At 39.8% G+C, this 25,038-nt stretch overlaps 1 protein-coding gene across 2 annotated transcripts; it reads right to left on the minus strand.

Annotated features, from left to right (window-relative positions):
- Window positions 1–997: 997 nt before the first annotated feature.
- rhoa.S (ras homolog family member A S homeolog) lies at window positions 998–21,391 on the minus strand. 2 transcript variants are annotated; one of them, XM_018261294.2, is made up of 5 exons: window positions 21,151–21,391; window positions 6,740–6,897; window positions 5,765–5,885; window positions 4,342–4,472; window positions 998–2,712 (listed from the first exon to the last, which is right to left on the minus strand). In XM_018261294.2, the coding sequence occupies exons 2-5, from the start codon at window positions 6,893–6,895 to the stop codon at window positions 2,539–2,541; spliced, it is 582 nt and encodes a 193-aa protein (XP_018116783.1). In that variant the 5' UTR covers window positions 6,896–6,897; window positions 21,151–21,391; the 3' UTR covers window positions 998–2,538. The 2 variants fall into 2 exon arrangements, with proteins under 2 accessions (XP_018116783.1, XP_018116785.1); XM_018261296.2 differs by lacking the exon at window positions 21,151–21,391 and adding an exon at window positions 16,173–16,287.
- Between the last annotated feature and the right edge of the window lie 3,647 nt (window positions 21,392–25,038).

Here is a 25,038-nt window from a genome sequence, read left to right on the forward strand (position 1 = left end):
CACTATCTTGGAAAGTGTCTGTGACACTCACATGCTCAGTGGGCTCTGAGCAGCTGTTGAGAAGCTAAGCTTAGGGCTCGTCACTAATTATCCAGCAGAAAATGAGGTTGGCCTGTAATATAAGCTGATGCTACAGGGCTGATTATTAAATTCTGATGCTAATTGCACTGGTTTCTGTGCTGCCATGTAGTAATTATCTGTATTAATTACTAATCAGCCTTATATTATGACATTTCTATTCTATGTGTACTGTATATTGTGAGTGGGTCCCTAAGCTCAGTAAGTGACAGCAGCACAGAGCATGTGCAGTGAATCAGCAGAAAAGATGGGGAGCTACTGGGGCATCTTTGGAGACACAGATCTTTACTGCTAAAGGGCTGTGGTTGCCTTGGGCTGGTACAGAAGCCAAAACATAAATTTCTACCTACTTTTTTAGTTAAACTTTTGTTCTCCTTTAAAAGGGATGTCACCTTTAAATTAACTTGATGTGGCGAGTGATATTCTGAGACAATTTGCAATTGGTTTTAATTATTTATTATTTGTGTTTTTTGTGTTATTTTGTTTTTTATTTATTGTTCTCTAGTTTGCAGTTTCAGCAATCTGGTTCCAAGGGTCTAAATTACCTTAGCAATCATGCATTGATTTGAATAAGAGACTGGAATATGAATAGAAGAGGCCTCAATAGAAAGACGAGTAATAAAAATACATTTGTAGCCTTACAGATGATTTGGTTTTTTTTTTTGTTTTTTAGATTTGAGAGCTGGTAAGAGTCAGAAAAAGGCAAATAAATTATAAAAAAAGAAAAAATGAAGGCCAATTGAAAGGTTGCTTAGAATTGGCCATTCTATAACATACTTAGTGAACCGCCCCTTTAAAAGGTATGAAGATCCAAGTTATGGAAACATCCCTTATCCGGAAAACCCCAGGTCTCCTGCCAATAGGCACAATAATAACCCCCCCACCCACCATTTCTCTACACAAAGTCAGTGTGACAAGACAGTTCTAGAAATTTTTATTTACCAATGCCACAAAAAAAAATTAAAACAAGTCAGTGTACCCGAAGATAATTAACCCCTTTTGCTACAAAAGGGTTTAAAATGCATTGCAAAGCATTCTGTCGCAGACCATTCCAGCAACAGTAAGTTTTACCCTCTAACACTGCAGCAGTATTACAGTTACGCTCGAATAGTCGCTCTCCCACGTAGGTCATTGGACAACTCCCGCAGGACAGTGATTCAAAGGCAACAACTTCTGTAGTGCTTGACTGCCAAACTACTCCATTGGTACATTTTTTTTTATTTTTTAATTTTAATCAGCTCGTTGACTACTGCCGCCATATTCAAGACTTGTATAAAAACGGCTGCCTCATTTCATACGGAGCCCGTCTGCATGAACACTTAGTGCGTTCATCAAATTAGGGAGCAGGGGGCTCAGTGGGATAAATGACTTCTTGAAAGCTTATACGGTTTAAGTAGAGCAGCTTTTAACTCTGTACACTGGGAAGGAAAAACAATTTAAAAAAAATAAAATAAAAAGGAGCCCTGTGACATTAACACCACTCCTGCCATGTTGATTACAGGGGTTGTTCACCTTTGAGATAACTTAGTATGAGTAGAGAGTGATATTCTGAAACAATTTGCAATTGGCTTTCATTTTCTATTTGTGGTTTTTCAGTTGTTTTAGCTTTTTATTCAGCAGCTCTCCAGTTTGGAATTTCAGCATTATGGTTGCTAAGGTCCAAATTTCCCTAGCAACCATGCATTGACATGGATACAGATACTTGAATATGAATAGGAGAGGCCTGAATAGAAAAAGGAGTAATAAAAAGTAGCAATAACAATACATTTGTAGCCTTAGAGAGCATTAGTTTTAGATGGGGTCAGTGACCCCCATTTGCAAGCTGAAAAAGAATCAGCAGAAGAAGGCATACGGTTTAAAACCTATAAAAATAATGACAACCAATTGAAAAGACAGCCATTCTATATTATATATACTAAATTTATCTTAAAGGTGAACGACCCCTTTTAACTGAAACTGCTGTCCTGTCAAATGAGCAAGGTGATGGTGAAAACAAAAGTGCAACATATAGTACTACACCATTAAAGGCAGGAGCAAATATTAATAAGTTGGTAGTAAGGGGAGACAAATAGAAGCTTAGGAGAAGTAAAGGAGGCCAGTCTCGTATCAGAATTCCCTGGTGCAGACTGGTATTACAGTGGAATGTCAGAGTTAGTCTGGTGAATGGACAAATCTGCTAACAGTGAAGTTACATATTATATATTTATATATCAAAGAAAAAAAAAACGTTGACTTTTAAATACTGGTAGCAAGATGACTTTTTTTTTATAAAATCTCATAACAGAATAAATGAAAAAGACAAAAAGGCCAGTAAGAACACTCTAAAGATTAATAAACATCCCTTGCAGGATTTTTCTGTGACTGTACGTTTCGCCGTGGGCTTCACCCTTGCTGCACGCTGGCTCCCGATCCCCCAATGAGAACAGGTTGTGTGTGTGCGCAATACGGCATGTTTCTCAGTTAGATGAGAAGGCACGTGTTTTTCTTCTTCCCACGCCTGGCTTGCAGGGCTGCCCGTGTAGCCAGCTCAAACACTTCCCTCACGCCATCTTTCGTTTTTGCAGAGCATTCCATGTAGCCATAGGCTGAGATACGGTTTGCCATGTCACGACCTTCTTCAGGCTTCACAGGCTCCTACAAAGGCAAGAAGTAGATTACGGCTGTGAACATCAAGCCATATGGCAGGTTGTTAATGAATAAACATACAATTCTAACACAGAGGGAATTGTCGGGTGATACACAATAGTCAGCTGAACTACATAATAGAATAAAAAGCAACAAGAATCTACGGCAGCCTTTTTTCCCCCTGCTGCTGAAAAATTACTAATAAACAACAGCCCAATGTTGTTACCACTATCTGGGACTGCTTTAAGCAAAATCCTGTATAAGGATTAAATGTAACAATCCCCAATACCCCATTACGTGGGTTTTAGAAACATTATCGGAGACTGCTATTCCCAAGACATTCTATTGGCCAGAGACTAACAGTGGCCAAGATTTCACTTTCCCCAACTACTGATCTTTGTGTGATCCAACAAATCTGTCAGAATTGTCAACAGTGAGGTTAGTGGGTACTGACGATCGTGCATCTAACAATTTTTTGTCCGACATCAGTCATAATATCGATCAGTCAGGTTATAAGATTTTCATTGTTCACAGTGAAATGTATCCATTTTCCAATTATTTGCAGGGCCAAGCAGGCGGCTACCCACAGTTTTCCTAGTTAACTAGACGATATCGCTTTTCGTTTTTGTTGATGGACAAATCATACATTTAAAGGGGACCCGTCACCCATAAAAAATATTCAAAATCCTATTTTATCACATTAGTCAAGAAAAATTAACTTTAATTACACGGTATAAATTACTCGAATCTTGTTTCCTTTGGTCTGGGAATTCATAATTATAGCAAGCAGGCAGGAGCCATTTTGTGGACACTATTATTAAGGCGAACCTTGCATCATCTCAGAATCTTGTCTGCAGCAGAATGGGGGACCTGATGTCCATCCCCATGCCCTGGCTACACAATAAAATGGTAAAGAGAACCGGGGAATGTGGGGAGAGCAGTGACATCTAGGAAGTGCTGAATGGAAAGTGAAATTGTCTGCCCCACCTCTTTGCCTAAGGCATAGAGGAGGGGCAGACAATATTTGATTGACAGCCGAGATTTTTAATTGAGCTTACAACAGCTATGAATGCTTTAATAAAAAATAGAAATTGGATTTCTGGTTTAATTTAAAAAAGGACTTTTAATTGTACAGCTTTTTGCGTCTGGGTGACAGGTACACAATTCTTTCAAGATAAGCTTGGTCCTACGATAACGAAGACATTTTAAAAATATTAACGTCTATGGCCACCTTTAATGGGAAATTTAGTCTCCTGTGAAGATTTCCATCCAAATTAGAAAGACTGCGCTCTTTGTAATTTAGTAAAGAATGCTGGTTGTTGTCTAAAGGACATTCGCAAACATTTTTATTAGTGTTTTACTGTAATAGCTCAAGATTTCATATCTTTTCACTGGGAATTAATTTGGTAATGTAACCAGCTGGGTGTAATGGAAGGCGTTTGTTTTTTTTTAAGTAAATCAAGTGACCAATCACCCTACTTTATAAGATAAAATTCATACTTGCACTTTTTAACATATCCCTATTACCAAAAAGGTTATTTTAGCAACAGGATTGAATGGTGAAATGTACACAAATCCGATTGTGTTTGCAAACAGCAGCATTAGTATAGCTTGGCATGGCAAAGAATTGTACACTACCTGTTTCATTTTGGTGAGCTCCCTGCGAGTGTGTTCATCATTACGCAGATCCTTCTTATTCCCAACTAAAATAATCGGCACATTGGGGCAAAAATGTTTCACCTCTGGGGTCCATTTCTCAGGTATGTTTTCTACAGAGGATACAAGGGAGAAGGAGCAAACATAAAAAATTCAATTAAATTTAATAACTTGTCTGGTAGCAGCTTCCATCAAATGCCACTCAGTTAATTTATAGAACAGGTATGGGATCCATTATCCAGGAAACGCTATCGGATGGCTGTCTCCCATACATTCCATGATATTCAAATAACGGAGAAGGAAAGTCTTGTTTCACTTGGGAGTGCCACAAGTTAAGCACCCCCAAGTGATTGTATTGACTTACCTGAAACCTGGGCCGGTGCTCCTATCAGCAGAAAACTGCACCTGCCCCAGTGTGTCAGGCAAGTCAATACAATCACTTGGGGTGCCTAACTTTTGGCAACCCCAAGTGAAACAAGACTTTCCTTCTCCTTTAAATGATTTCCTGTTTCAATGTAATAATAAAACAGTAGTTTGTACTTGCTCCCAACTAAGATATTATTCATTACTGGAAACAAAACAAGCCTATTGGGTTTATGCTTACATTTTTTATTATGGAGATTCAAATTACAAAAAAAAAAAAAAACACTTATCCAGAAAACCCCAAGTCCCAAGCATTCTGGACAACAGTTCCCATACCTGTACACAAAAAATGTAACATCACTTGTTAGCACAATACTGCTTCTGTCCCCATACAATACCCTAAATGTGTAATCTGAAGGTTACACACAACTTGTCAGAAAGTTCACAATATTCAAGAAAAACAAATCTGCTTTTTGGTCTAGAATGAAGGTGCGAAAACACAAGCTAAAAGTGCACTATCATTTATAACTCTGCTTTGTTAGTTACAGCTCCTCAAAAAAGAAATAATTGCAGGTTGAGGGTTAAATAGTGGGATTCGTAGTATATCTTAAAATGAGAGTAAGGAACACAGCAACACTTGTTTCCAAGATTATTGTAGTCTCAAAATACTGCCGGTGTCAGCCACACAAGTATGTGGTCCATTGTGTGATTTTGGTCAGGGCACTTCCTGTTGGGAGATTACATTCTCCCTCTTTTCCTCCTGGAGTTAGTTTTCCCTAGGTTGTGTAATTGTAACCATGTCCACAGGAAAATACTGACCGCTCTCAAAGAACACATTGCTATTCCAACGTGGATGCAATTCAGATGGGATTTATGAAGTAAATACTGAATGAATTAAGCTGTATTGACTAGACATTGGCCTAAATACAGCTAGCAATCATTACTACAAGGCAGCTACAGCCATAATCATTAAACTATCACTGCACAAATAACACAACCCACACCAATAATCTTATAGAAAAAAAAACGAAGAAGCACTTACCTAAACTGTCAGGGCTATCAATGGAAAAGCACATTAATATAACATCAGTGTCTGGATAAGACAGAGGTCGCAGTCTGTCATAATCTTCTTGACCAGCTGTATCCCAAAGGGCCAATTCCACCTAGTGGGGAAAAAAAGAAGGCAGCACTTAATATAATTCTACACAGGAAATGAATCAGTCAGAATTACAATGATATTTAAAGTCACTGAAATATTTAACCTGCATATCAAACATAAGGCAATGGCCCAGGTGTTTCCATAAAGGTAACAGATAGGGCTTGTGTTCACCATACTTCTTGCCTATTATTTTAATTAGGAAATATACATGTTTATTATTTCTTACACCAAACAGGGCAGAAACTGGAAGTCAGTCACAATTTACTTCATCTTCGAATCAATACAAATCAGTGAACCCAAAGTAGAATGGGGTTATAGGGTAGGACTACACGGATGTTTTCGGCACGATCCAACGTGCTTCGACAAATCGCATGTGACGTAAGTAAGGTTTAGTGAATGCATTGTCAGATAAGTCGCAGCGTTAATCCGACGCGACACGACTGTCGGATGCAGACGCAGTGTGCAGCATCTGCATCCAACAGCCATGTCGATTCGGATCAACGCTGCAACTTCATCCAACAATGCATTCACTTACCTTATTTCCATTGCATGCAATTTTTCGCAGTGTCTCGGATTGCACCGAAAACATCCGTGTAGTCCTACCCATACTGTTAGCTTCTACCTTTTTTCAGCAAGAAGGTACAAAACCCACAGAGAACTCCTAAAGCAGGAGGCAAAAATACAAAGCTCTATTCATTAAATGTTAATGAGGCTATACTTTGCCTTTAATATGAAATTTAGTTTTGTGACAAGCAACATTGCAGAGTAGATCAAATGCATAGATTTGCCATGGGATTAATGACGTGTGTGCTATAACATAATCATAGCAGTACTCTTTCTTCTTCTCAGGATGCATACCTGCTTGCCATCCACTTCTATGTCTGCCACATAGTTTTCGAAAACTGTTGGAACATACACTTCTGGAAACTGGTCTTTACTGAACACAATCAGAAGGCAGGTTTTCCCGCATGCACCGTCTCCCACAATCACAAGCTTCTTACGAATGGCTGCCATTTCTATGGGGAAAAGACAAAAGATCACCAGGATTAAACACATTTAGTAATAAATATTCACTTACAAATGAGGTAAATTTCTGTGACATGAACTGCCTTATAAAGGACTGCATTCAGCAGCTCACAGAGCACAGAATAAAAACTGTATTATATGTATAATGAACTTCTCCACATAATGCATGAGAGTTCAGGTAGCACAGAGAGAGGAGGAGGAGTATATGGGGGGAAATGAATTTAAACTGGGATGTCCAATGTGCAGCAATAAAGCCTAAGAGAAAGGATGTGTAACATTCTATATTAAAACACAAGCAACTGTAAAATCACTGTTTATGCCACAGAGACGAGGTTTAAAATAAACCATACCGGATGATGGTATCCCTTTGCTATTAATGTTTAAGAGCCTATGGTGTGTGGGTAGCCTGTGTATATAAACATGGATGCCCAAACAATATACAGTTACTACAATTAGCCACATTGTGTTGAATAATCATTAGCAACACGCCATTGGGTAAATAAATTTGGCCTTGCCCTAAGGTTGTCCGGAACACCCTAAAAAAATAAGCAATATTGCATTTAGAAAAGAAATGTTAAAACGAGGATGAATCTGTTCTTTTCCAAACAAAACAACTGTGCATGTCACTGTGTAATTCATACATAGCACACGCCTAACAAGAACCCACACTGCCCAGCACTGCATCATGTCTTCACCTGACAAACCTCACGTGCCATGGTAACAGCACAGACACTTCCATAACAAAATCTAGAGTATCACAAACAAAAATCTAGAGTATCACAAACTGTACTTTGTCTCGAGTATGGAAACATTAACCCGATGAAAACACATTAAATCATCATTTCAAAACTCCATAGAGTATTTTTTCTGTGACAAAAAAAACCATGAGAACACAGATAAACACGAGAACATATAGATAAATGGTGTATTATTTATGGAGAGCAACTTTTTTTCAAAAGGTAATAAAAGGGTAATAATAAAGCAACTTTCCAATATATATTAAACATTTTCATTGCTTTTAAAAGTTATTTGTAAAAACAATTGCTACTGAAAGTAGCATTGGCTTAACTGCTAGTAACCCAGGGTAGGGGTTTTTTGAACTATGGGTGAATTCTCCTTTAAAATATTTTACAATACAATATCGCTCTCTCTAGAGCAAGCACTCTATTATCTATCTATATATATATATATATATATATATATATATATATATATATATATATATATATATATATATATATATATATATATATATATATATCTAGATCTATATATACACATACACACACACACAGGAAATATTTATCACAGGAATGCAACACAGATGAGACATTGAAAGGTTATTCACTCTTAGTGTACTTATGCCCTTACAATTATTTGCAGAGAAACTATTTTTAGATAAATCATTGATGTGCCTTCTTTCCCTACATCACGTAAATGGAATGCAGACTATTTGTGCCACTGAAACAAGCAGGCATGTAGTCACACTGACAAAGAAAGAGCATCTGATACAATGTACAAAAAGACAAAACACCAGAGGGTACGAATATCACGTTGGACAGATAACGTCTAATTACTAACTATACTGCCGCACCACTAGGTGTCACCAAATGACCACAGCAGTGATAAGAAAGGGGCCCTAGCAGTCTATCAGACAGGATTGTTATTATTATGTATTTTAGAGTGCCAACACATAGCCCAGGATGTATGTATTAATAGCAACAATGTGACACTTGGGGGGTTAGAAAAACACTCAAACCAGTTTTAATGCATTGCACACATCTATCAATACTAGTAGCGGCATGACAGCTGAAAAGAAGCAGTTCCCTAATAATGGTGCTGCCCCCACTGGAGGGAATTGAAGCCGTGGTAGAATGTCAGGGTAGGGAAAATTTCGAAAACACTTGGTTCCTGCCATGGAGACCCAGATTTAGATTTTACAGCAATCCCTTTAACTAAAACTTATTGAATCAGGTGTGGCAGGTGGACAGCCATAAATGTGAAACAAAGAAAGAGCAAGTAACAACACATGGCAGCTTATTCCATACATACATACATACATACATACATACGACAGCACAATTGCTAATTTCAGTAAGGATAGGTGCCGCACGAATGTATGTGAAAAACAAGAAATAAACAGGACTACCCACAAGTGAACAGCCAATTTCTCCATTCCCAAAGCAGCTTGGGAACAGCAGATGGCAATGGCAGCAGCATATCCAATCCAATGGCAGCTACAATCACAGTTTGCTGGTTGAGCATTTCCACTCCTGACCCCCTGCATGTAGAACATGAGTGACTTTTTGTTGTTTCTGTACAGAAACACTTAAAGGGACAGTTAGCCAAAACACTACTTCCTGCTTTGCAGCTCTCTAACTCTGAGTTAGTCAGTGACTATAAGGGGGGCCCACATGGGACACAACAGTTCAGTGAGTTTGCAATTGATCCTCAGCATTCAGCTCAGATTCAAAAGCAACAGTTATGACCCCATTAGCCCCTCTCAAGTCGCTGAAACCTCAGTGGAAACCAAAAGAGCTGCAAAACAGGAAGTAGTGTTCTTGCTTTTATGTTACAAATCCAGTCACTCCAGCCTTTATACATTACATTTTTGCCTCACTAACTATATTAGAAACATTTTTTATTTTGCACAGCCTATTTACCTGGTTTTTATTTTTATACTGAACTGTTCCTTTGTGACATCTATCACAAAACAAACGGTAGCATTTTGGGAGGGGTCATGTTGAATAAAGTTGGCCATAAGGGATCTGAAACAAGTCAGGCTAATCAGATTGCTGGCCCCTGGTCATACAGCAGGCATATAGACACACATCAACGCCCCAATATGGTTTTCACATGGTTTCTCAAACCAGTTCAATATCAGTGAAAAAGGCGCTAACTAGAGTCCTATACATTAGCCAATAAGCTGCCGTGGGTTTTTATTGTCCTGTGCATGAGAAATACATTCAATAACAGCAAAGGATGCGTGTGACAGACTTGTGACACCGACCCCAGAAATTAAACCGTCTAACTTTTATCATAACATTGTCTTTGCCACTTATTTTGCCTTTAAGTATGTTTTTGCATTATCCATCTGATCCCCCATGTTCCTTTATGAGGGGGCTGCCATACTTGTGCAGCAGTAGTCTGTTAGCATCAGAAACGCTAATACACAGTAATACATTTGCATGACGAGTATTATCGCTGGGCTCTCAAACTTAAGGTGGCCCTATACGGCGGGTTTAAAGGAGAAGCTCACCATTAAGTGAACATTTAGTATGTTACAGAATGGCTAATTCTCAGCAACTTTTTAATTGGTCTTCATTATTTATTTTCTATAGTTTTTTTTTTTACAATTATTTGCCTTTTTCAGACTCTTTCCAGATTTCAAATGAGGGTCAATGACATCTAAAAAATAAATTAAAAAAAACCAATTGCTCTGAAAGGCTACAAATGTTTGGTTATGGCTACTTTTTATTACTTATCCATCTATTCAGGCCCTCTCCTATTTATATTCCAGTTTCTTATTCATATCAATTCATGGTTGGCAGGATAATGGGGACCCTAGCAGATGCTGAAATTACAAACTGCAGAGCTGCGGAGTAACACACTAAATGACAAAAACACCACAAATAATATATGAAAACTAATTGCAAATTGTCTCAAAATATCACTCTACAAACTATTAATTTAAATGTGTAAAGCCCCTTTAAGCTGCCTTGTAGACACACTTGATGGGCCCCTCCAACAGATATCTGTTCTACCACATATTGATCGGACAAGTTTGACTTTGCCGTTGGATTGAGGTCCACACCTGTGTATTGATATTGTCCTCAATCCAAGGGCCAAATGAATGACCAGCATATTTCCTAATTCAGAGTGTATAATATACTTAGTGCTAGCAGAGGTATGTTTGTACCAGGGTTTCCCTGTGGGGCAATGATGAAAGAGTGTTAGCTCATAGTGCAACCACACCCCACATTTCCTGGACACACGCAAGAGGTTTGTGTAAATATCGCCTAGTGAGGAGGAAAAGTTAACTTGACAAAGGGAGGGAGGGAAAGGAGGAAAATCAATTTGCTTTTTTTTTTTTTTTTTTTTTTAATCCAAACCAATTCTGTCATTTAAGCAGAGTGTGTTTGTGAGTCCATGGCAGTTAATGCTTATACTTATATGTAATTAGGGTTGGCACCTTTTGTGGAAAAAAATACTGGCCTTCCTATATATTTATCTTTTTTCCCTATCAATAACATTGGGATCAACCATCATTTTTACCGGCCAGGCGGCAACCCTATATGTAATTAAAGGGGCAGGTATGAGGTCTCTTCATAGAATTTTTATAAGTAGTTGACCAGAAGGTAAAAGAGCACATGGCATATTATAAACGGTGCTGTGTGTAGTGTAAACGTCAAACTACCCCACAGATGGCATATTTTAGCTGTGCTAAGCAGATCTTGACTTACTGTTACTACTAGAATCAATGATAGACACACAAATTAAGGGTGATGGCAGACAGGGAGATTAGTCGCCCAGCGACAAATCTCCCCTGCGGGCGACTAATCTCCCCATATTGCACAAGGCAATTTTGGGCAACTATGTAAATCCGAAGCGATCCCACCGTCGATTCGTATTCTTGCCGGCGGGAAGGCATTTTGGGGAGATCAATCACCTGCAGTAGAGAAGATTTGTCGCTGGGCAGCCAAAAATACCCGTCTGCCACCACAATTAGAGGGGACCTGGCAAGGACATAGAAAATAATAATTTTCTGAAGCTGCCTGATGAGGAAACTTTGGAAAATGAATTAGCTACAAGTGCCATCCCGACAGCAATTTACATTTTACATTTAATGCGATCTCATTCCTGTTACGCAAAGTTCCCTGGTGGACAAGTGAATCCGGAGCCCACATACTCGAGGCAAGTTACATAGGTGAGATCCTCGCAGCCTTGACCACAAGAGAACTTTCCGTAACAGGAAGGATATCGCACTTAAAGGAACAGTAACACCAAAAAATTTAAGTGTTTTAAAGTAATGAAAATATCATGTAGTGTTGCCCTGCACTTGTAAAACTGATCTGTTTGCTTCAGAAACACTACTATAGTTCATATAAACAAGCTGCTGTGGAGCAATGGCGGAAATTGAAAAACGGCTATATGGCACAGGTTAACTAATGGATAACAGATAACACCATTAGACAGACAGAGCTTATCTGCTGTGTAACGAGCTTTTTCTCCTTTGAATGGCTGCCCCCATTGCTACACAGCAGCTTATTTATATAAACAATAGTAGTGTTTCTTAAGCAAACACAGCAGTTTTACCAGTGCAGGGCAACACTGCATTATATTTTCATTACTTTAAAACACTTATATTTTGACGTTACTGTTCCTTTAAATCTGTGCACAACGACGGCAACAATGTGACTCGATGCATGCAGCGCTATGGCAACCTCACTGGTTGCCGCACTCTCGCCACTTACAAGGAGGTCACTCTGCCATTACCAGATTTTAAAAGAGACCAATTCTGGGAAAATGGCATGCCACAGCTGCATCGCTCATAACTTCCGGTTTTGGCAGAAGTCGGGTTAGTGAGAGGATGCGGAGTGCAGAGTGAGTCGCCATATTGCCGTTTTCCAGTAGACAGGAAGCAGTGTTTTCTAACAGTATTTTTTTAATAAAGCATTGCTGTTAATAAACTTTATGCAGGGTAGATTTATTATTAGTGTGGGTAGAATGGATTTTTTTTAATAAAAATTTTTTTGTGTGTTACAGTTCCTTTAACTTAAAGGGAACCATCCCTTTAAGTTCCTTCATTTTCCAATTTAAATTCTATTCTTATATTCAATCTCCCGCTTTCCTTCTGATTTATACGGAAAATGTATTTCCTTGTACAGGTACTAGAATGTGGTTAAGAGTGACCTACCAATGTAAATGCAAGTTGGAACTCTATATATTACTGCCATAGGTCAAGCAGCATGGGAGACTCTATGATAATGAATTATATTGTAAGCAGCAGGCAGAAGTGTGTTGCTTTGGTTCAATCACATAATTATTGATATGTTTATGCAAAGAAAAAGACAACTGCAGTTAAAGCTGGAGAGAGAGAGAGGCCAGCACAGGATATAAAGTCACAGGAACTGCCCTGCCCAACAGGTCATTCTTATTATTGTTGTTGCAGAACAGAAGGCAGGCGGCTGGTTCTGGCAGCCATTTCACAGCGAGATTTCCTGCATCTCTATTCTGTGTGTTCACTTCCCCTTGCACAAACCACTGATAAAACTGAAGGAGTGACACCCAGTTCAGGACACATTATGACAGAAGAAAATGTAAAAAGACCAACTGCAAAATGTCAGAACATTATAAAAAAATAAAATAAAGCCAACCACTATGGTCAGTATGCTTGTGCAAGGCTTCCCAGGACTCTTGCTCTGCAAGTTTTACACGATAAAAAAAAAGGTCATGCTAAATCACGTTTGCTGGAAAGTTACTTACAGTTGCAAATAACTAAGTATGTGGCAAATATTCATTTCAATTAAAAGCAGTATGTTTATTACTTGCGGGGTTCTCACGTTCTAACTTTTGAAACAATGTTTCAGTCTTCTGGTTTCAGGAGTCAGAACCAGCAGAGCAAAGAACCAGACACATATGACTTTCAATAGCATTTACATTTACCTATATGTCTGGTGTCTGTTACAAATGAGCATGTCCTAACACGTCCCCCAGAACTGGAGTCTATAGGAGACCAGCCGGTGCAAAATTATTTTGTAGGGCAGAGACACACGGGAAGATTCAAGGAGACTTAGTCGCCCGGCGACTAATCGCCTCTTCTTCGATCGACTAATCTCCCTGAAAAGCCTTCCCGCCAAATCTAAATCACCGGCGGGATGGTGCTTGGAGCGCTTTGTTTTCTGAAGTCGCCTGATGAGGAAACTTTGGGCGACTTCGGAAAACGAATCACTCCGAGCGCCAACCCGCCGGCGATTTCAATTGTAGCTGGCGGGAAGGCTTTTCGGGGAGATGTTACCCGAAGAAGAGCCGATTAGTCGCCAGGCAACTAAATCTCCCCATGTGTCTCTGCCCTTAAAATGACAAACCATCCAAAAGTAACAAACGCAATTTTAGATTTATCTGGCGGCATGTGGTCTCGGTGACTTTCTCCATGGAGATGATGCCAAATGAAAACCAAAGAATTGCCATAGTACGACCAGCATCTTGACTGGCACACAGGTCAGTGGCTTTAGGTATTGACACATTGGCACAAGTCATTTCAGAATCTTTCACTGATAAAATGGGCCAAGCATTGCATTAAACATGCTGCTAAGAGGAGATTGCTTTGCATGCGTTTACCCACCACACAAAAATTGGTGAAACGGTCACATGCAATGTGAATTTGTGCAACATATATGTCATTATGGGATCATCAATGCTGCGTGGAAACATTCTAATGAAAGCTACTGGCTACATGAAAACACCCATTTGTTCTAAGCCTTAACCCCCACGCATTGGGGGGGGGGGGGATTAACGACCTCTAGTGAGTTATGGGCTGAGAGAACCAGGAAGAAAGCATTCTGCAAATAGTGAATATTAGATTTTAACTATGAACTCTTTGCACTAAAAACTTCTGTGCTTACCAGTTAGGCAAGCTCAGAAAAAGTGCAACTATTTTACCGCACCTGATGAACTGGGCACTATGTCTTGGTAATGCAAAGCTTTTTATACATTACATTATTATAGGAGAAAGACAGATCGGGGCTGGTTCAAGAGAAGAGGAAAGCTTTGTGTAGCTGGAGCTCTTAGGGTCAGGGCACATTCAGATTCGACGAGATTAATCCTCATGAGGAAACTTGGGGTGACTTCAGAAAACGAAGCGCTCCAAGTGCCATCCTGCCGGTGATTTACATTCTAGCCAGCAGGATGCAGTTCAGGGAGATTAGTTGCCCCGAAGAAGAGATTTGTCGTTGGGCGAATAATCTCCCCGAATCGGATCGTGTGCCCTGACCCTTATAGGGGATTTTCTTGAGCAGGAAGTACAAATGGAGCTCCTACAGACCAAATGCTGTGCCTAAAAAAGATTTTATAGCCCCCAACTTATTTGTAGGACATCATTTAATTGAATTAAAGTTGGACAGCACTATTGTAGCACAAGACTGCAGGAGCCCAACACATGACTGATAATAGTAACAAGATACATACACCTTAAAGGGGTTGTCCACCTTCCAAAATACTTTTTCCAGTTTAGTTGTTTTCAGATTGTTCACCAGAAAAATACTTTTTTCGTGTCTGTCTGGCAGTTTAGTAATCCAAGAATAGACTCTGAACTGTTACAATTAGCTACATTTAGCGGCTACATGAGTTGATACATGTATCTGTGGAATATTAGCAACTATTGCATCAATTCTAAGGGCAAGGTCACTCGTGGCGTTTTTAAAAACGTACAGCCGAGCGTAAATACGCACAAAATGAAGCCCTATTGAAAATAATGGAATACGCACTATAACAATTCCCACGGGGCGATTGCGAGCCAACATCCGCCACAAGACGCCAGTATTTGAGTCTTTTAACAGAAACGCCACTACGCCAAAGAAATGCCATATTATTGAACTCTATAGGATCTACGGGTTTGGAAATACACTTTGCTGAAATACGCAGTGTATTTTCAACATGGCGGCTAAACTCTTGCGAGATGGATTTCGCATGTACGTATTTACATAATTGTATGCTGGTGACGTAATTACACTGTGTATTGACAAGCAGTGCGGCTACATTCTGCATGTAAGTTGTTTTCCACTTGGAAAGAGTTGCAAAGCCCCCTACTAAAGATGCTTTAAAACAGGGGTCCACAACTGCCGGGCCACGGACATACTTGAACTCGACAGCCGAGCCTGAATTTGACACAGCACGAGCAGTTGACCCCCCCCCCCAGTCCTTGCAAAAAATAAAAAAAAAATAGGGCTTTACACTGGTCCCTGGGGCAAAAAAGGTTGGGGGGCCGCTGCTTTAGAAGGTGAAAAATTAAACACTTCAGTATTATAAAAACTATCACAAATAGAAAATAGAATATTTAATTCTATTTATATAATAAAAATAGAAAATTTTTAATTGTAAAAAGTCTTTCTGAAAACAACTAAACTGGAAAAAGTGTTTGAAGGTGAACAAACCCTTTAATTTGCACTTGCAGGCATCATAACATGGCAGCCTGCATACATCCAGAACCACACATCAATGAAAGAGTAGGAAATAAAAATTACAACAAATAACCAGCAACACTTACCTGGTCTGGACCAAAGATTGTGCCTTCTACTGGCTGCTCCTAAGGTAGTTTTCAAGCAGCCAAGGGCTTTAAAGGGATGGTTCGCCTTTAATTTAACTTTTATTATGTCCCTGACACCATCTAAAAAGAGATGTTCTGTAAGCCTATAAATATATTGTTACTTTTTATCACTCCTCTTTCTATTCCGGTCTCTCCTATTTATATTCCAGTCTCTTATACAAATCAATATTTGCGAGGGTAATTCAGACCCTAGCAACAGATTGTTGATATTGCCAACTGGAGAGCTGCTGAATAAAAAGCCAAATAACTCAAAAACCACAAATAAAAATTGGCTCAGAACATCACTCTCTGCATCATACGGACAGTTAACTCAAAGGTGAACAAACCCTTTAAGCCAACCAGTATGCTTATGGGCTTGTGTGCCATTGTCACACGAGCAACATTTTGAATTAGCGGCAATCTATACCAGATAGTATGGAGCATTGATCTTATGATGGGGGACTAATTATAAAAATTAGATACAGTAAGCGTAAGCAAATAAAATGATATAACCAAGAGAATGTAAGTAGATGCTTCAACACGATCAGTGCAATCAACACTATACTGTTTCTCTGCATGAGTATTTCAATTGTCTGTATAGGTAAAGCAAATGCATTCAGCTCACAACAAAGTCTGTCCCTAGGCAATTACCCAATGTATTCTTCAGACACCAGAAAACATTCCTGATGCCCAAACTAGAGTTTTCCTGACAGTTACAACACATGGACCCACACAGTTGAAACAATGCTTACAGAGTTGCCTGCTGTAGTGTGAGCCTAAGTAGAGAGGAGCGGATGTGAGAAAAAGACTTGGTCGTGGCCCACCAATAGAAAAGTCTCAGGTTAGCCTACTTGTAGTAGGTACAATGCCTGTGTAGTATAAAGCACAAAAGTTCTATTTATGTAAATAATGGCCTGTGTTAAACTGATTTCAAGAGTAAGTTGTGCAACCAGTCTATAACCTGCTTATCTATGTTTTTTCTTCTAATACAGAAAGACAAACTTAGCCAAATGCACCCTCCTACCCCAGAGAAGACTGTCTATGCCAGTAGCCCCTCCCCGTTGGTTTTTGATTGACAGCTTTATTTGTAATATCACTGACGGAGCACTGTCCCCAAATATACCATTTTATTGTTGCCTCAAAGGAATGCGCTATAATGTGTACAGTAGTGGAGTTTTCAATGAACGTCATTCTTAAACTCTGAACCTCAAACCTTGGGTCAGCCTAATTCTTTTAGTGGCCAAACGAACAGATCTCCCTGTGCATGCCCAGCTTTAGATCCCAGGTCACTTTGAAGCAAACACGACAACAGAGACGACAAAGTCAATTATTGGTCTGGCTAATAATTACATATATGCCAGTCAATGGATTTACCAAAACCTTTAAGGGCAATGACAGTTGGTGTTTTTTCATGGCGAGAAACCGTTAAAAAATTCCCTTTCATCGTGGGCAGGAAGAATCACCACAAGGTAAAACTTCAAATCATGAGAAAATGCCTTTATATGTGTCTACAAGTGTTTTTAGAGACCCGGTCTAACTACCTGTAGTTTAAAGTGTCCAGTCCAGTGTTGTTTTCACCGCAACAAAATGCCAACATCTCTCATTGCCCTAACGGAAACCAGGCAATTGAACATTTCCTTATGATTTGCCATATGACAGCAGCATCAACTAAGCAACAGAGTTTCCTCTGTGATACTTGCTACCCCTTGATGTCTTTATTAGAGTTGCAGTCTATCGCCAGTGCTGCCCATACAATCAGATGAGTCTGGTCAGTACATAAATAAACTTTTTATACATAAGATTCTTCACAATCCCTCATCAGCTATTTCTCTGTGTCAGTTTCTTGATGAACTTTTAGCTCAAATACGTGATTTCTCTGTGCTCAGTTTGTCCAAATGACGTATGTGGGTTTTTTCAAAAAGCCAACTCTGGTGCAAAGCTGCCTGTAGAGACAAATTGCTGAAAGTGGTCTAGTAAAGAGTTACTCGATATCAGAAATTAAAGGAAATTTTAATTGAATCTACAAAGCTGCTCATGGGATGGAGCATTACTGGTTTGTTGTCCCTTTAAATCAGACACTACAGTTTACAGACACCTACAGAGGTTAAAAATGGGGATTTTATTACTGCATTCTTACTGGTTTCAAACTCACCTAAGAGTTCAGGGAGATTAGTCGCCAGGCGACAAATCTCCTCTTCTTCGGGGCGACTATTCTCCCTGATCTGCCTTCCGCTGGCTAAAATGAAAATCGCCTGGGGGCAGGCACTCTGAGCGCTTCATTTTCCGAAGTCGCCCGAAGTTTCCTTGTGAGGCAATTACGAGCTACTTCGGAAAATGAAGCGCTCCGAGTGCCTGCCCCCAGGCGATTTTCATTTTAGCCGGTGGAAGGCAGATCAGGGAGATTAGTCGTCCTGAAGAAGAGGAGATTTGTCGCCTGGCTAACATCACATGTAGCCATGACCACCACCCACAGCTCCAATTTACTCCAAAGTGAACCATGCAAGCATAAGCTTTCTGCACATGACATGCTCTATTAGCTGCTCTTGCAGAATAGTACCCACAGTTTTTAAGACAATAGGAGGCAGACATGTGCATTTCTCCATTGGTATTTCGGCTAATAGCTGGATTATATGCCAGTTTAACAAAGTGGCCCAACGTTATCCATTATGTACTAGTTGGCATACTGGAAGGCCAGACTATTGACCAAACAGGTAGTCAGTGTATCCTTTAGCAGACTGTGAGAGTCAAAGTCTCCTGGACAAACACATCTGGCTCACAGGACTCCATCTGGATCTATACAAATATTTTCAGAGGTTTAGCTATACAGTAATGTTCTAGTAAAGCTTACGCCACGAGAGCAACACACCTTTTTTTAAGATATTTTGAGAAAAATACATTGTGTCACAAGATCAGATTATACCTCTTTGCACAAGTTTCCAAATATATATGTATTCCATTATAAATTAAAACATTGAAAAGGGTGTCTAAATATCTGATATTTTTGCACTTATCAGCTCTCTGTGCATTAAGCTAAAGGGTGCTACGGTGTCCCATTATGGCTATTTCACTGCATACTGCTCCACACTGAGGGGAGTCAAAATTTTTAATCAATTAGAATTCCAATTCCTATCAGTCACCCGGAAAGATGATGGCAGTTAGACTCCTTAGTACTTTTGTGACGAGAGACAAGCTTAGCACTAATTGAGTAAAGCCGGCAATTTATTAAATAACCAATGCACTGTACTTGTGATGCATCAGGATGACTGCCTTTACAACAAGCTGTCAACTAAGCCCTAGAAAGTATATTTACAAGGGCATAAAGGCATATATAATGGCTGAAAACAAGTGCAAACAACAAATTTCAACCCCTAAGGGGTGAAAACAACCGACTTGCTTCCTGCTGCTTTAAAACATCACAACATGCAATGCCCGACTACAACTGCAAGTCAGGAGATGCCCACCATTACCACGGCTGCAAATCATAGCAACCACTTCTGAATAAACTACACTGATGGCACAAGGGGCATGTTGCACCTGGCTATAAAAGAATTGAATTCATCCCCTGCCACTCTTATATAAACTTCAATGAGAAATGCCTAACAGGTCCAGAACTGTCCCTATTCAGCCCAAGATCTCAGCAATTCATCAAGACCTCCATGAGCCAAGGAAGTTTGTATTTAGAAGAATGTCAGTGAAATGCTGGCACCCCCTTGTAAAGCACTACTTACTATACAATAACAAATCAGTGGCTTGGTTCCTTCCTCTAATCTCTTTCAGCAAATGGTCTGGAGGCAATCTCTCCTCTGTATCAATAGCAATCTCACCAACCTGACAGCATTCCTTCTATTCTATACAACTATAACCTCAAGACAAATGTGATTTTCTCATTTATTTATTTTAAAACATTCAGATTTATGTTTTTATTGAAGGGGTGGTTCATCTTTAATATGTCATAGAATGGCCAATTCTAAGCAACTTTTTAAATGGTCATCTTTTTTTTTTTTTTTTTTAATAGTTTTTGAATTATTTGCCTTCTCCAGACTGTTCGCAACTTTCAAATGGGGGTCACCGAACCCCCTCTAAAAACATGCTGTGAAGGCTACACATTTGTTTTTATTGCTGCTTTTTATTACTCAACTTTCTATTCAGGTCCTCTCCTATTCATATTTCAGTATCTTATTAAAATAATTGCATGGTTGCTAGGATAATTTGGTCCCTAGCAACCAGATGGCTGAAATTGCAAACTGGAGATTTGTGAAATAAAGCACTGAATAACTCAAAAACCACAAATAATAAAACATGAAAACCAATTGCAAATTGCCTCAGAATATCACTCTCTACGTCATACTAACAGTTAACTCAAAGATGAACAACCCCTTTAAATGATAGAACCCAACCTCAGCAGTCAGCATTCTCATTCCCAGACCTGGGATGTACCACCTGTGACTCCTTAACTAAACTTCAACTACCACAGGAAGCTGAGAAATCCATGGCATGACTATGCCAAGCTGAGGCCAGTGTAGATTCAAGTGCAACTTCCAAGTTGTAACAAAGTGCCTGTTTGAGCAGCAGAACTGCAATGAGAAATGAAAGAGCCCCGGGCAATACAGGAAGGCCAGGGCCCTTATGGGGGAGAATACTAGTAAGGCTGTACCAACAGAGAATGGCTACAGGGGGGACGAGTCGGGTGTATAGAACAGTACAAATATGTAGGGGCAGTTACAAATCACAATATGTCCTTTGTACTTTTATCTCTCTCTCCACACGGGGCTCCTTAGAAGCCGCAAACGCCCCCCCTGCCCTAATCTAAATCAAATGAAAATGAAGCCTAAGGTTAAAAAGTCAGTCTGAGTCCTGAGTCAGACTATCTCAGACTATATCCGTCCGCCCGCCGCTTTACAGGCCTAGGCCCTGCCGCCCTGGAACCCCCGGGCCTCACCTCAGGCCTCGCCACGCTGCGCCGCTTTCAGATTCCGGTATAAACTGGCGTTGCCTCAGTCAAGCTCGTTCTGACACGGTATACAGCGCGTGATTTCCGTCCCTCTCACGGGCGGCGTTATTAGTTCACACTGACTCCAGCTCCTTCCAACGTAAGAACCGCCCGGCTCAAGCTCGGGCACAATATAGGCGAGGCGGAAAGAAGCAGCCAGCAGCAAACACACTACTAAGAAGGGCGACGTAACCAAAGCGCGTGCACGAGAATAACACTTAGAAAGTAGAAGCCGCGCACATGCGCACTACCAGGCAGATTTGGGTGGGGCAGCAAGGGCTTGGCGCTAGAGCACACACGAGAACGCTCACAATTATGAATACAACCAAAAGTTAGGGGGGGGAGCGATGAAACTTCTTCCATTTCACCCCGTAGTGATATATAATTTCCAAATATTCTACCTTTTCTCAAAGAAACGTTCGGCCGCCTTGAAGGGGGAAATGGGATGGGCCAAAGGCGGTCTTTGCTTTGGCGTCCAATAGAATCGTCACAGAGGCGGGGCTCTCGAGCTCACTGGGAAATCGCGGGCTATAAAAGCAGCTGTTGCTATTTTCTCACTTTATTACAGCGCGAGGTATGGGGAAGTAGTGCTAGTCTGACGTTATTATTTATTCGCGCAAATGTTGATATTTTAATTGCTTCATCGTCGTGTCTTAACGGAGTGTGATTATTGTTTTGTGGTGAAGTGATGGTAGTAGTAAAAATAAATATTTTAATATTTGTCATGATTCATTGTACGTGTGGAGGCGGGTCTAGAAAAGAACGGGGTTTGCTCACCTTTTTAGTATGAGGTAGAGACATTCTGAGACAATTTGCAATTCATTTTTATTTGTGGTTTTTGAGTTATCTAGCTTTTTATTCAGCAGTTTGTGACTTCAGCAGTCTGTTGCTATGGTCCAAATTCCCCTAGCAACCGTTCATTGATTTGAATGAGAGACTGGAATATGAATAAGAGAGGCTTGAACAGGAAGATGAGTAATAAAAGTAGCAATAACAATAAATATGTAGTCTCACAGAGCCTTTGTTGTTTATATGGGGTCAGTGACCCCTGTTTGAAAGCTGGAAAGATTCAGAAGAAGCCAAATAACTCCAAAGCGAAAAGAAAAAATGAAGACTAATTGAAAAGCTGCTTAGAATTAGCCATTATATAACATACTACAAGTTAGTGGTTTACAGTTAAGTTCATGTTCAATATGATGTAGAGAATGATATTCTGACAATTTGAAATTGGGTTGTCGGTTTTGAGATATTTAGCTTTTTATTCAGCAGCTCGCTACTTTAGCAATCTATAGCAATATGGTTACTAGGGTCCAAATTAACCTAGCAACCATCCACAGAAGCATAATAAAACGTAGCCATAACAATACATTTGTAGCCTTACAAAGCATTAATTTTTTTACATGGGGTCACTGACCCCCATTTGAAAGCTGGAAAACTTCAGAAGAAGGTGGCAAACAATTTTTAAAAAAATAAATAATGACCAATTGAAAAGTTGCTTAGAATTCACCGTTCTGTAACATTAAAGGTGAACCACCTTTTTAATGGGGTAGTTACATTATCTTTCTTTATGCTATAGAAGGTCCTAATCCTTCCATCTTTTTTATTTCAATTATTTGCCTGCCTCTAATTTTCAAATGGGGGTCTCTGACCCCAGCAGCCAAAATCTATAACTCCAGGAGGCTACACTTTAATTGTTATTGTCAGTGGCATAATTAGATGTTACTGGGCCCCACAGCAAATTTATTTTAGGGCCTCCAAAATATCCAGAGGTTGTCCTGTTTTACCAATATATATTGGTAATAGGGCCCCCTATAACTCCTCCCCCCCCGTGTATCCTCTGTAGTAATTGTTAATTTGCATTACTTTTCTTATTCCGGCCTCCCCTGCTATTCCTCCAATCCTAATCCGAGGCACTGCCTGGTTGCTAGGGTAAATGGCACACAAGCAACCAGATAATTACAAAGCAGAGAGCCACTGAACAACAATATATGTGATTCAAAAACAACCAAACCAGAATAATGAATACTGATGAGCGAAATGTTTCACTTGGTCTTGCTGAGAAAAAAAAATGCCCATAGACTCAAAAAAAACCCAAAAAACAGTTATTGAGTTGGAAAGTTTTCTTTTCTGTTTCGCTGATTTTTCAGCAAAGTAAATATTCCCATCTTCATCATACTGAATTACCCATTAGATGTTGTTCTTCCCTTTCTGTCTCTAATCACATCAATACCGCAATATTACCAGGATTTATCCCTTTCCCATCAAGCAACTAATTTAACACATATCCTTACATTTATCCTTTCCACCATTAGGAAATGTAGAAGAGAGTAATATAAAAGGCCCCATTAGAGTCAGGGTGTAATCAGATGTAACCAGTGCTGGATTTGGGATGAAAAAAGCGGAGGAATGCTAAAATAAGCTCCTTGATAAATGTAAGCCACAGCTACCAACACTTCTTGTGAATTAATACTCTTTAAAGCAAAGCCATTTGCTATTTCCATTTTGCCATTTCCTTCTAATCAAGAGTCTGATGCCCAGTGTACATAGATTTAACCAAGTATGGGGCCTGTAGGAACCCCAAAATGACTTTTCTTGGATGTCTGTTCCACTTTTGCAAACACAGCACTTTGCTTGTGTATTGTGTGTCATAACACAGCACAACCCCAGCATATTCTATATTACCCCACATTATTTAATAAATCTTATTAGCTCACCATTCCTAAATCTGATACTGTTCTCTACCTTCATTTTCTCTTTTTATTTCCCTTATTTCTGTTCTTTATAACTCTAGCTAATGCCTCCATCTTCTTCATCTGTAGATAGGGTTGCCACCTTTTCCGGTGGCTAAACCCAAACATAGGGGAGGGGATGATGGCATCAGGGATCAGGCAGTGATGCTGGGGATGGGCATGATGACATCAGGGGTGGGCACAATGATGTTGAGAGAGGTTATGATACGGTGATTATTGCATGCATAGCTCCCAACATTTGAAAAATGGAAAGAGGGACAACAAAAATCTGCCACGCTACGCATGGCGAAAATTTGTTGACCATGCCATAACTAATAGCAGGATGACACATGGCAGTTCCATGTATAAGACTCCCAAAACTCACAGCCAGATGGGACACAGACAATTTCATGTATAAATACCCCAGAACTTATAGCAGGATGGCACAGTGACTATTCCATGTACAAATACCCCAGAACTCATAGCAGGATGGCACAGTAGCAATTCCATGTATAAATACCCTCAGAATTCATAGCCAGATGGCACAGTAGCAATTCCATGTATCTATACCCCCAGAATTCATAGCCAGATGGCACAGTAGTAAATCCTTATGAAAGAGGAACACTGTGGTTCGTATAATTGTTTATGTTCTCCCATTGGCAATCTATATAAATGCTGGTGGGAAGCATTTGCAGGAGCTTAGTTACCCTCAGTACAGCATTAGCATGTGTGGCTAATCTCCACCTGTGCCAGTGCCCTAAATGAGAAGGAAAGGTTAAATCACTGGGGGGGGGGGCAAATGTTAGGCATTTGAGCATTTTGAAGGAGGAAGAACACTCATTCAGGGTAGAAAGTAAGTAACTAGAATCACTGACACCTGCCAGTGAATGTATCTTTCGTTCTCTTTTAATAGATAATGCCACAGATTGTGCAAGACTGTTTAACATAGATATAGAAAAGTTTCACAGTGGCAGTGCATCAGGTATATACAGAAGAACAGTAACAACATGCAAGAAAATACGTAAGGAGATGCCTGCTACAAAATTATTTTAGTAACAAAACATAGTGAATCGTTAACAAAATTTGGCCACAAAAATATAGTAAATCT

Source organism: Xenopus laevis, chromosome 4S (genome assembly GCF_017654675.1).
Source record: "Xenopus laevis strain J_2021 chromosome 4S, Xenopus_laevis_v10.1, whole genome shotgun sequence".
Taxonomy (NCBI): domain Eukaryota; kingdom Metazoa; phylum Chordata; class Amphibia; order Anura; family Pipidae; genus Xenopus; species Xenopus laevis.